At 39.0% G+C, this 13,545-nt stretch overlaps 1 protein-coding gene across 2 annotated transcripts in view; it reads right to left on the minus strand.

The window, feature by feature from the left end:
• The window catches only part of KNDC1 (kinase non-catalytic C-lobe domain containing 1), a 118,897-nt gene that overhangs the window by 25,644 nt on the left and 79,708 nt on the right, over nt 1-13,545 (minus strand). For both annotated transcript variants that reach the window (XM_060768688.2, XM_067465753.1), the window contains exons 12-18: nt 13,143-13,209; nt 12,809-12,971; nt 8,717-9,699; nt 7,880-8,024; nt 5,146-5,231; nt 2,129-2,451; nt 44-137 (exon numbers count right to left, since the gene is read on the minus strand). In XM_060768688.2, the coding sequence (XP_060624671.2) occupies nt 44-137; nt 2,129-2,451; nt 5,146-5,231; nt 7,880-8,024; nt 8,717-9,699; nt 12,809-12,971; nt 13,143-13,209 (1,861 nt within the window). The remainder of the gene's footprint in view (nt 1-43; nt 138-2,128; nt 2,452-5,145; nt 5,232-7,879; nt 8,025-8,716; nt 9,700-12,808; nt 12,972-13,142; nt 13,210-13,545) is intronic.

The following is a 13,545-nucleotide window of genomic DNA, read 5'->3' on the forward strand; positions in this document are numbered from 1 at the left end:
ATTGATATACAGTAGCTCTGAAGTCTGAGCAGTGGAAACATACCTCTCCTCCTCCAATCTTTATGTAGCAGCCTGTAGTAAAATCTTCTACTCTTACTATAATTTTTTGTTTCAATCATTATCTGCTGTTCAAGTTCCTGGTGGGAGGAGGAAAGGGGAGGAAAAATAATATATTATGCCATCCTTTTTATTAGAGGGAGGATGAAAAGGAGGAAGAATTACCATCGAACACTAAATCTACAAAGTTGCCTATAAATACCGTTTACTACTCTTTATCTTATTTCAAAATGATATATAAAACTATGCTGCCACATTTTTTCTGGCTGCTTCCTATGGTTATACATATAGGCCTAGTTAAAGCATCTTAATTTCAGTCCAATTAAGCTATTCAGAAAAGGGAAATGCAGTATTCCCAGAGCTCATCACCATCCTATGGTCCATGACATCCTAATATAGTAACAGTGATTTTCAGCATCTGCTGCAAAGAAAGTTATAATCACTCCATCATGGTTCAGAGAAACTCCTTAAACCACAGCAGCCTTGTTCAGAAAGCACAGGAAACTGCTTTCATTGTGCCTTCATCCAGACCAGACATGTAATGAATAGGATGTGTATAGATATATTGTTCTTTATCCATCCAAACACCATGGCTATTGGGCCAAAACCATGTTATGCCCATCAGAAATAACAGCTAGTTGAAGTAATTTTAGCACATGTCTAAAACTTACAATTTTTAACTTTTTAACATTCTGCATTCAATGTTTAACAAAAGCTCCAATAATATTGCCAAGTGTATAGTTTGTTGCAGGGAATCTTCAATGTCTGCTGAAACCAACCTCAACAAGGGTAGAAAATCAGCATGTTAAAATATTTATAACGATACCTAAGAAAAAGGTGGGCTTGTTATAAATATTTGCATCCCAACTATCATGGGACATTTTTTCATACACAAAAGAATGTGTTTTTGTTGCTTGCCTTCGTAAGTGCTTTTTTGCTTTCTTTTTAATGCATAGCAAAGACTGTCAGTGATGAATTAGGATCAATAGGCAGTGTTGGAATACACTCAAAACCTTCCTTCCCACAAACAGCTGCTTGTTTCTCTTGTGCCCCCCATAAATATCCTTTTTTGGTCGTGTCAGGAGCGACTTGAGAAACTGCAAGTCGCTTCTGGTGTGAGAGAATGGGCCGTCTGTAAGGACGTTGCCCAGGGGACACCTGGATGATTTGATGTTTTTATCATCCTTTTGGGAGGCTTCTCTCATGTCCCCGCACGAGGAGCGGGAGCTGATAGAGGGAGCTCATCCGCCTCTCCCCGGATTCGAACCTGCGACCTGTCGATCTTCAGTCCTGCCAGCACAGGGGTTTAACCCACCGTGCCACCAAGGTTAAATATCCTAAAGGCAGCAGATCCTATCTAAGTATTGTCAAAGGCTTTCATGGCCAGAATCACTGGGTTGTTGTAGGTTTTTCAGGCTGTATGGACATGTTCTAGACGCATTCTCTCCTGATGTTTTGCCTGCATCTATGGCAGGCATCCTCAGAGATTGTGAAGTCCTCACAACCTCTGAAGATGCCTGCTATAGATGCAGGTGAAATGTCAGGAGAGAATGCTTCTAGAACATGGCCATGCAGCCCAAAAAACCTACAACAACCCAGATCGTATCTAATCTTGGTTTACCACAGCCCTGGTAAGTACAGCGGTCATATCCAAGGATTTTGGTATCCACTGTGTGCGGTACATTGGGGAGAGAAAATCTGGAACCAAACCCCATCAGATCTCAAGGACCTACTCCATTTGGCTAAGGGACTGCCAACCAATGCCAGGTGTGGTAGGCTGTATTACTCCTCCTTCACTATTTAGCATTAAGTAGGGACCAAACATTCCCTACAACAACTTTGTTCATCATACAGAGTTGATGCACCAGACTACACATTCTATACTTGCCCCTATCTGCATCACAAATGGGTCTTGGAAAAGGTGGAACTGTGGCTTTTAGTGAAGCTAAATGCCAAACGATTGAAGGTAATGGAAGAGGACATCTAATGCCTTAAAAGCAACCAATAGCAAGCATATGTGATGGCATTACTTTAGTTTTGAAAGTATCAAGAGCTGCATGTGTATACCTACCACTATCTTAGCACCTATATTTTGAGTTCCACTGTCCCTCCGCTTTCCAAGTTTTCTAATGTAGTCATGAACTTCCAAACTAAAACATTCTGATCCATAGAATGCGCTTCTCCAACCAGGACAAAACCCATTGAGTTCAGACAAGCAGGGTGAACCAGTGTAAATATCTTCCTCTTTGAGTATGAAAAGTTCTTCTTGGCTTTGAACCTCTTCTGGAAAATCTGGACTGAAGTAGGTTGTATTGGTCTGCAAACATTCTTCCTCCATTTCTGTTCTGACTTCTTTTTCAGCATTATCTTGTGGAAAGTCATCGGAAACAGAAACTAAACCAAAAAGAACAAAATAAAAATCAGTAAAGTGGTGGTGGAAAAGATAATATGTTGAATGGCATTGTGATCTATAAATGGCAATAACTGTCAAATTGTATATGAATGAGCATTCATATTTTTAAAAAATATAACCTAGATTTTGCAAGTTTTCACAGCTGGTGTTGCACTCCAGGCCAGGAAAGCCCTCTGATTTTTAAAACACCACACAACTGAGTAAAAATGCAAGTAGAAGTAAAAAAAAAAACCACTCCATAAAATAGGTAGATCCAATTAGGTAGAAAGATAAGCAGAAACAGACAGTCCAGGAAATTAGTCCATTAGAGTTCATGAAAAATAAATACAGAAACTTCCAAGGTAAAACCCCAAAATTTAAATCATGAAATCAAACAAGGCATTAACACATGAATCTATCCAAGGCAAAGCTTCCAAGGACCAGGAAAGACGTCTTGACTCATTTCTAATGTTGCTTCGTCTGACTATTGATTCTGTGCTTGGCACGAATCCCCTAATCTATTCTATGTCCCAAGCGGCCAGGAACAGATTTCATTTCAGCCTTGATTCTGTTATCTCTCAGTATGGCAGAACGCTGGAGAGATTGGTTTGTTTGCCTGCACTGACTGAAAATATGTCTTCTATCTACTGGCTCATTAATTGCTGCAGCTGGGCCAGGTGCCAAGCTTTTCTCAAGCTCAACATCCTGGGAATTCTCTGGTAGCAATTCAGGCCCTCTTCCAGGGACCATACCATCATCCCCAAACTCTTCAGGATCATTCTCATCAGAAAAGACAATTTAAGACACCATTGTCACTCTCTGCATCTAAAGCAGTGTTTCTCAACCTGGGGGTCAGGACCCCTGGGGGGGGGTCGCGAGAGGGTGTCAGAGGGGTCACCAAAGACCATCAGAACACAGTATTTTCTGTTGGTCATATGGGTCCTGTGTGGAAAGTTAGGTCCAATTTTATTGTTGGTGGAGTTCAGAATGCTTTTTGATTGTAGGAGAACCATAAATCCCAGCAACTACAACTCCCAAATGTCAAGGTCTATTTTCCCCAAACTACGCCAGTGTTCACATTGGGGCATATTGAGTATTCGTGCCAAGTTTGGTCCAGATCCATCATTGAGTCCACAGTGCTCTATGGATGTAAGTGAACTACAACTCCAAAACTCAAGGTCAATGCCCACCAAACCCTTCCAGTATTTTCTGTTGGTCATGGGAGTTCTGTGTGCCAAGATTGGTTCAGTTCTATCATTGGTGGAGTTCAGAATGCTCTTTGATTGTAGATGAACTATAAATCCCAGCAACTACAACTCTCAAATGAAAAAACCAACCCCTCCCCTCCCCTAACCCCACGAGTATTCAAATTTGGGTGTATTGGGTGTTTGTGCCAAATTTGGTCCAGTGAATGAAAACACATCCTGCATATCAGATAGTTACATTACAATTCATAACAGTAGCAAAATTACAATTATGAAGTAACAATGAAAATAATTTTATGGTTGGGGGTCACCACAGCTTGATGAACTGTATTAAGGGGTCGCAGAATTAGGAAGGTTGAGAAACACTGATCTAAAGCAACCTGATCATTAGAAACATCATTGTCATTCCCAACATCCAGAGTACCCTGATCATTAGACACAATCACAGGTTGAACTCCAACAGCTGGAAACATGTAAGATTAGGATTCATTTTTGTTATATTATTTTATGTTCAGCATGACTGTAGCCACACTGAAGAATTATAGCAGTTTGCCATTACATTAACTGCTCAATGCTATGGAGTTCTCGGATGTGTAGTTTTGTGAAATATTTATCCCATACCATCATAGTGCTCTGGAACCACAACAAAATACACATTTCCAGCTTCCATAGGATTAAGCTAAAGTTAAAGTAATATTGAATTGCTATAATACTGCACTGTGGATGGTTTCTAAGATACACTTCACAAAGAACATCTTACAAATCTCTGAAGTGCAGATCCACAAACACTGTATTTCTCCAATTTTAAAACCCACTTTTTCCATTATGAAAAATTGGATGCTTCTTAGAATTACAGTTGTATCTTATATATTTTTGTTGGTGGTGGTGGTACTGAAATTAGGGTGCATCTCACAATCAATAGCATCTTACAATGGAAGAAAGAAAGGTATTATGGAATAGCTTTTCCCAATGAAGGTTAAAGTTATTCTGCTGTCCTCTCTTTTGGAAAAGAATACAAAACTCTATTCTTATAGAAAGCTTATAGTCACTATAACTTTTATGTTATGCCTCCTGCAGAGTGTAAAGCTCTCATTAGCTGTCCAGTTCGTATACCTTTCCCAGTTGACCCTCTACTATCCTACATTTTCAGCTGCTTTTAAAATGTTTCAGTTTCTCTCTCATCCTCTCACTTTCCTTTTGCTTCAGTTGATGCAAACTGAGTTAAAAGTGCAGGAGAGAAAACGAGAGGGGAGGGCAAGATCTTGACATTCCCAGTTGGTTTAAGCAAAAGCAAACTGCTGCAGGCCCTGTCTTTTGACATCTTGGCTACCCATTGACTGGCCCAGTTTCCATCAGTGAAATGTTGACAGATATGAGTTCATCAAAACAGTTTAAGCCAAGAAAGTCGTCAACTTGGACCAATAATTTAAGGCTAACACCTTGTGGTCTTATTATCCACAGCAGAAAACATTCTCATTAGCCTTTGCTTACCATTTGTTTCTTCACTGGTATTCAGAAAGCTCTTAGAGGTTTTTTGGCCTTGAAATATATCACTATGACGTTTTGTTTCATCCATTCTGAAAAGCAAGCAGAAAGAAGGGAAAAGAAATAATAACATTTTTAAAATTTATAAATGAAATATTTCTTGTGGGGAAGTTTGCGATATATACACATGGTTCCAATTTTTAATTTAAAATAATATTTAAAAATTAGTTGTGATAAGAGGACAAAATTTTAACAGGAGATAGTTATATGAATGATGAGTCCAGAGAATGGCATACTAAAGCTTCTGGCTTCTATGGCTTGATGTCATCATATAAATAGGTCTCATCTTCTGAGTACGTTGGGTATCCTGATACAATTCTCAGGAGAATTAAAGAGATGCTAATGAAGAATGCAGATACCATATACCCCATAAATGGTTATGTGGACTGATGGAGTAAACAAGAGTTCAAACCTTTGTGCCAAAGGAAAAGTTAAAATGAATACAGACAAGGAAATAGGGGCCGCAGTGGCACAATGGGTTAAACCCTTGTGCTAACGAATTGCTGATCTGAAGGTTGGCAATTCAAATCCATGTGATGAGGTGAGCTCCTACTCACCTCATCACAGCTCCTGCCAACCTAGCAATTTGAAAATATGCAAATGTGAATAAATAGGTACTGCTTCGGCGGGAAAGGCATAAGACACTCCAAGAAGTCATGCCAATCACACAACCAGAAGGTGACACGATCAGAAGCTCCTCGGCTTGGAAATGGAGAACAGCACCTCCCCCAGAGCCAGAGAAGATCGCTGACTCCAAAGCCGGAAATGAAAGGAGAAGCATTTGCCTTTGTTTGTGTTTGTGTGTCTCATTGTATTATAACAAAGCATTGAATGTTTGCCGGTATCTGTTTATACTGTAATCTGATCTGAGTCCCCATGGGGAAAAGGGTGAAATATAAATAAAGTATATTATTTATTTATTATTTGGCAGAAATAGAAGTTTCCTCTTGCCTATCAAAATCACTATTTACTAGAGTAATGGCTTTCAAAAAGTATTCCAGGAAATTGCTCAGAAATTCATGAAGAACTTCTCAAAACACAAAAGAAGAAATGATAGAAAAAGGTTTCCTGGATTACCACTATTACTATTTTGCTGAAGTGCCTAACAACAAAGTGGGTATTAAGCATATTCCAAGTTTGTGTTCACTTCGATGGACCACCACATCTCACAGACCAATTTAGCATGTGGCTCAGAGAGTAGGAAGCAATGTGATAATAATTCTGTAGCAGACAGATGTGGGAAAAGCTCCCTTAAGATAGAATGTTTAAAAACTAGTTCACTAGAATGCAGAATGAAAAAGCAAGATACTACGGAGATTGTGTACAGGTGTGTTTTGGATAGGCAGTATAATCCTTCCAAGCTTTTCCCCTCAAGAGTCAATTCCCCACACATTTTTAGTTCTATCTACATTACATTCACTGACTACATTAACACTATGAAAGGTTAATAACCCTCTTCTGTAATGTATGAAAATACCTTGTGTCAACAGTTGCCTGTAATCTGTATTATACTCTTCTGCCTATCACACTATACAATGTAAGCACAAGGTATTCTATAATATAAGTTGCTATGGAATTGAGCCTTCCTTGCACTTCATGCTAAAGGTAAAAGGCAAATAACTTTAGTTAATATTCAACTACCCCACAGAGAGCAAATTGCATAGTGTGAAGAGTAGGCTCCACTTATGATTTTACAAGTTGCAATTCCTGACTGTTTTATAGCTTCTCACGGCCTTAGCAGCATCAATGTTTATGTCCACATACATACATCACAGCCAATTTAAAATTCTGCACAATTCCTAAATGCTAAAATCCTTTCCTGTTGAATGGCTTCCCCAAGGTGTGAAGTTTCAATGTCTTGACTGAAATCTAAAGGTTACAAATTCAGGTCCCAGAACTGGTGGTTTTAAAAACCTAATTAAATAGGGGAAGTAATAAAAAAAGAAGGCATATTATGTTGCAGTTACTGTATAAAATATTTATACTGTCAGAGTGTGACAGAAGCTTTGAAACTTAGAAGAATGGACACTTTGAGACTTCAGTAAAAGCAAACATAGCTTTACTGAGTAGAGCAAATATACAGCACACACTCGCATTGACACCCAACCAAGAAGACAGAAACAAGACAAAAGCATTGAAGTAAGAAGGATGAACGAAATCTTATCTCTGGATCCTCCCTACACATTCCAGGCACACTCAGGGTCACAACTTCACAGCTCATTTGAGGCTTGACTGATTAACCCTTTCAGAGTCAATACACTCTCTGCTAATGCAATCAGGTTACATTCACAGGCACTGAACAAAATTACATTTAAACATTCACATTACACTAATCTTACATTAACAGTTACAAATCCAGAAACTAGATTGTGAAGCCATGCTAAAATATGAGCGGTCCACTGGTTAAGAACCTTAGACCAATGCTTTCCTCCCTATATAAAATGAGGCAATCCCTGCTGTGCTATTAAGAACTCTATTGAGATAAGAGAACATATAATATCATGGATGTGTAAACTCAATATATCAGGAAGCAGGATTCGTATTTGTTCTTGCAGGCAGAGGAGAAGAAATCCCAAACATCTCTGCTACATTATTCATGTCTAGTTGTATCTGAGATCAAAAAGAAGTTGCTAGTGCCTAAAATCAGAAAGAACATTTAATGATGTTTGGAATCACTTACTTTATAGACAGAGAAGATCTATCATTTGCTGCATCATAAAGGTTTGCTAGTAATTTTTCTTTCCAATTAAACTCACAAAATTTTTCAGAGACTGCAGTACAAAAGGTGTTATATTGCAGATCCTTTATACCAATAATATATTTACCTGGTTTAGGAAAGAGAACAGTAAATTAAATTTCTTTTTTAAAAAAGAAAGAAAACACACACACACTACTAATCTCTTTTATGTTTGGGCAAAATTGCTCAAATTTATTTTGGAGAAAATGAACGGATAACTAAAATGAGAATATGTATAGATATAGATATCCTGCATAGAATTATAGGAATGGACCCAGAGAAACTTTTCCTTCTATAAAAAAGATTTTGGAAACTTAAATCCATCGTACACACAAGCCCTATCAACACTGCCATATAATCCAGATTATCAAATCGGATAATCAGCGCTATCTGATTCAAACTGGATTATATGAGTCTACACTGCCATATAATCCAGTTCAGTTCCAGACAGGCCCTATATCCCAGGATCTGATCCCAGGTTTTCGGCTTTAAACTGGATTATGCAACTCTGTACTGCCAGATAATCTGGTATAAACAGAAAACCTGGGATCACATTCTGCGATAAAGGGCTGGTCTGGAAGGGCCCTCAATTAATGAGAACTTGATAAGTCAACTCTTAGGCAAATTTAATTGATTCGATGTTCAATTCTTGATGCTAACAACGGGATTTAAGCCCAAAAGTATAAAGGGTTAATTATGTCAAATATAATTAAAACAAATTACCATATACCTTAAGTTACAGTCTGTCAATGAATCTTGATATATTGTATTTTTGCATACCTATAGCCACAATTTTATCCGTATTCTCCCAGGATGTATTAAGCGGAAGCTCTTCTTGGATGAGATGTACTATGTTCTTCAAGATAGGTTCATTTATTCCATTATTTGGATACGAGGTTCCAACCATGACTGGAGAAGCCATTTTCCGATCCATGTAGATATGTGATGTGTGATCTGATAAGGAGCCATTGCTCTCTGCAGTTGTATCAGGCTCAGTGTTAATCATGTGCAATGCAGCCTTTTCAAAACACTTCATCTGAGTCTCTTTATTAATGGTTGCTGGGGGCAAACTGTTAATCTGGGCTTTCATGTCCCAAAATTCATTTTGTACATTCGTAGGCTTGCAATTTCTCAGATGGTTCAGAGATGATTTCTGCTGCAGGGTCTTATCAGCAGCATAGCTCACAATCGAATCTGAAAGGAGGACATGTAAACTAGAACAACTGTAAGCTGTCCGTGAATGGAGGGGTTGGTTTGGTATTTGCTCTGAAACAGCGATCTGTACCGGTACGAGTGTTAAGACCCTTGTCTCTGGGTCTTGCTTTAAAAGAAAGTTATTTATAAAAGTCAAACTAGATGATACAGTACAACTTGAAATGCTTGAAGAAGGTGATTGTGAAATGCATATCTCTTGAGAGACACATGAAGATTTAGAGAGCAATGGCAAGTTATCCATGCATGAGCTAGTGTTTAAATGTTTTTGCATATCATGCTGAAGAATATCAGATGTCATAGAAGTAACTGGCAAATCAATGCCTTCAACTTTCTGATTTTCAGTGTTAATATTTAAATCCAATGAATTTTTCTCATTGGGTTGTTGTAGGTTTTTCGGGCTATATGGCCATTTTCTAGAGACATTCTCTCCTGACGTTTTGTCTACATCTATGGCAAGCATCCTCAGAGGTTGTGATTTTTTCTCATTCACAGGTACCACTCCCTCCGCAATTGTTTCATGCTGTACCATCACAGATGCAGTGGTATTTCTGAAAAATAAGTGAAATGGTTTGTAAGAGATAATTCAAACCTCTGAGAACCCAAACATGTTGGAAACATGAAGAATTTCAACAACTGTGACTTGATTTATAAGAGACATCGAACAGTTCTGTCAATGTAATCCTCCCACAGATTATCTTTTAGGTTCTGATTATGGCATAATTTAATTTTTTACATCATTCCCTGTCCATATTCCACTCCCACTAGTGAGAAACATTTAAAGGTCTGAGTTGTTGTAGGTTTTTTCGGGCTATATGGCCATGTTTAAAGGTCCGTTTTACAGTAGTAGTTCCTAGGCTATGCTCCATCATTCCTGCTTCTGCTTTTCTAAACTATATATATCAATATATCTCTTATGTTTGGGGAGTGTAAGCATAGCTTGTCATGATGCTGGGCCTTTGTAGTTTTCAAGAGGTTTTTTTTCAGGCCAGGAGTGACTTGAGAAACTGCAAGTCACTTCTTGTGTGAGAGAATTGGCCGTCTGCAAGGATGCTGCCCAGGGGATGCCCGGATGTTTTGATGTTTGACCATCCTTGTGGGAGGCTTCTCTCATGTATCCGCATGGGAAGCTGGAGCTGACAGAGGGAGACCATCAGTGCTCTCCCCGGATTAGAACCTCTGACGTGTCAGAATTCAGTCCTGCCAGCACAAGGGTTTAACCCAGTGGTTTTCAACCTAGGGTCCCCAGATGCTTTTAGCATACAACTCCCAGAAATCCCAGCCAGTTTACCAGCTGTTAGGATTTCTGGAACTTGAAGGCCAAAAACATCAGGGGACCCCAGGTTGAGAACCACTGGTTTAAGCCATTGCACCACCAGCGGCTTTGTTTTCAAGAAGTGGGGAAAAGGGTATCTCCAAAAATATTATAAGGTTTCAGTTTCAGGTTGGCTGGGATCCACGGCTATTCCTTATATCTCACTGCAGGTCTCCATTTGTTACCCACTTTTAAGACATTAGTTCATGACATTAAAGCAACTCCATTGCCTGCACGGGCTCTAAGATCCACCAGGGAAGCCCTCCTCTCACTCCCACTACTGTCACAAGCACAGTAGGTGGGGATGAGGGAGAGGGCCTTCTTGGTGATGCTCCCCTCAACTTTGGAACACCCTCTTTAGGGAGATTAGGAAAGCCCCCACACTGTCCTTCTTTTGCAGGGATCTGAAAACCTGGATATTTCAGCTAGCATTTGAGAATGGCTAGTCCCTAGTTATGAATATCTAGTCACTGGGTGTCCTGATATTTTATTCTCTGCACTTCATCCAATACTCCAGCCCTATGGTACGTGGCTTTGCACTATCCCATGCCTGGCCCTTTTTATAGCCCATTGTATTACTGGTGATTGGTTTTGCTGAGCACTGTTTTAATTGAGTTTTAACACTACAGTTTTATATTCTTATGTTTTATTTAATTGTGTTTAAAAGCACATGGGATGCAGACCCAAAATTAATAAGAACGTCAGCCCTAGTCTTGTCTTATTCAACTGTTGAGTATGTCTGCCTGTTTGGCACAAGTGTGCTCACACAAAGCAGGTGAACATTGCATTGAATGAAACGTGCAGAATAATCACGGGATGTCTTAAACCTACACCTGTTGATAAATTCTACAAGCTAGCTGGCATTACCCCCCTGATTTGTGATGGGAAGTTGCTGTTAAATGTGAGAGAAATAAGGTTGAACACTGTGAAAGCCATCCACTACATGGCTACCAACCTCCTCCCAGTAGACTCAAATCAAGGAAAAGCTTTATGAGAACTACCACTCCTCCTGGCACTTCACCAGCAACAGCAAGGATATCCCTCTGGGCAGCTAATCCCACACCTTGTGTGACTGTGGAGCAGAACAGACAACTCCGCATCTGTATGCTTGTCCACTATGCCCTGCCTCATGTACAGAAGAAGAATTGTTGGAGGCTACAGACAATGCCATTGCTGTTGCCCATATTTGGTCAAAAGACATTTAGCCACCTGTGCTCCTTCTATTTTTATCAGTTTTATACTAATTTATGCAATGCTTTTGATACAAAATAAATAAATTTAATTGTGTTTTATCTGGATTGTTATATACCACTATGCTTTAATGTTAATTGTGTTTTAGCTTTAATTGATTGTTTTGCTTTTATGTCTGGTGGGCATTTTGTTCCATATGTAAGCCGCCCTGAGTCCCTTTGAGGAGATGGTTATTGTTGTTTTTGTTATATCTGTTTAGTCTTTTACTTAAGTTGTATTTATCTTTACTGTTGTAATGTAGCATAAATCTTATGTAAAATAATATTTGTATTTTGACATTAATATTGAAATGTGAAATATTTACAGCAAGCATCCAAATGACAAATGTGTACATCAAAAAGCAGAATGAGCATCGCTCCTAAGGGCCCCATCACACTGCGCTGTTATAGATTATTCTACATTGGGCTGAAATACTCCCACTGTCTTCTTTCTTCATGTCCAGAAAATACATTTGGAAACGTTTGCTTGTACTTTTGATTAAAAACAACTTACCATGTTCCACAAACCCAGAACCATAATTAATCCTAATTATAACTGGCTTAATCAAATCAGGCATAGTTTGAAGTTGGTTCACCTGGCACTAACCATGATAAAAAGTAACTATGTTTCATCAGGTTCAATTTCAGAAAAAGCTGGTGTTAATTAAAAGTGGCAAATGAATGTGTCTTCATTCAGATGAGAAAACGGGAGGGGGAAACAAGAGGAGCAAGTTCAGCAGATGAGCTGATGGGAACCCCCTAGCATTTTAGATGTTTCTGGACCATAATTCCTAACATTCCTCACCATGTGCTATCCCGATTAGAGTCGACTGGAGCTGCAGTCTAACAATATCTGGAGGAGAGCAGGATTCCCATCACTGCTCTAAAATAGCTTAATATGATATCCAAACACTGCCAGAAGCAAAACAAAGACCCCAACTGCAAACGCAGAATAGATTAGCAAGCATGATTAACTTCAACTGAAACACAAGTCTTAGCGGTATAATTAGCTTCACTTCAGTCCAAGAGCAGATACCTTTTTTAAAAAAATATGCTTAATTTGTGCCACATTGATTGTGGCTTTTTACTCTTCAAACATCACAAGGGCATACTTACTTTTTACTATCCACATTTTGATGCAGGATAATTGGCTTAAAGTGTGTTGCTGAAGAAGTGAAAGCATATGGCAATGCAGTGTTTTCTCTATTTAAAGGCAGCTGGCAGGGGACTGGTCCTTTTACTGCTTTCAGTTTAGTTTCATTGCTCATAGGTAAAAATCCTAACATGCAAACAGGATGAAGGCAAAGACAAAACAATGTATTTAGCAGAAAGGCAGGACAAACAATTGCTGACACACAAAGAAGCATTTCCAAGAGGATTAGACTCAATTGCTAACTGTGTTCTCATAGAACATAGGCAGCAATACATGTTGTTCTACAGTAGTACTTACCCAAATTATCGTCCATTGAATGTCTCTCATTTTCAAAATCATTAAAAGAATCCACTTCTTTGAAACCCTAGCAGCAAAACAATATAAAATGCATTAGAAATGTGATCATTAAAATTGACAATAAAAACATTATTTGTTGAGTTTTACACTCTTTTGTCCTGAGGGCTCAACTCAATACCAAGCACAAAGTAGCTGCACGCAATAACATCCTGTGGAAACTTACTGGCAGCACATGGGGTGGAGACCCAAAATTAGTAAGAACATCAGTCCTAGCCTTGTCTTACTCAACTGCCGAGTATGCCCGGCCTGTTTGGCATAAGTCTGCCCATGCCAAACAGGTGAATATAGCACTGAATGAAACTTGCAGAATAATCACAGGATGTCTTAAACCTACACCTGTTGA

This window comes from Anolis sagrei, chromosome 3 (genome assembly GCF_037176765.1).
Source record: "Anolis sagrei isolate rAnoSag1 chromosome 3, rAnoSag1.mat, whole genome shotgun sequence".
In the NCBI taxonomy this organism is placed as follows: Eukaryota; Metazoa; Chordata; class Lepidosauria; order Squamata; family Dactyloidae; genus Anolis; species Anolis sagrei.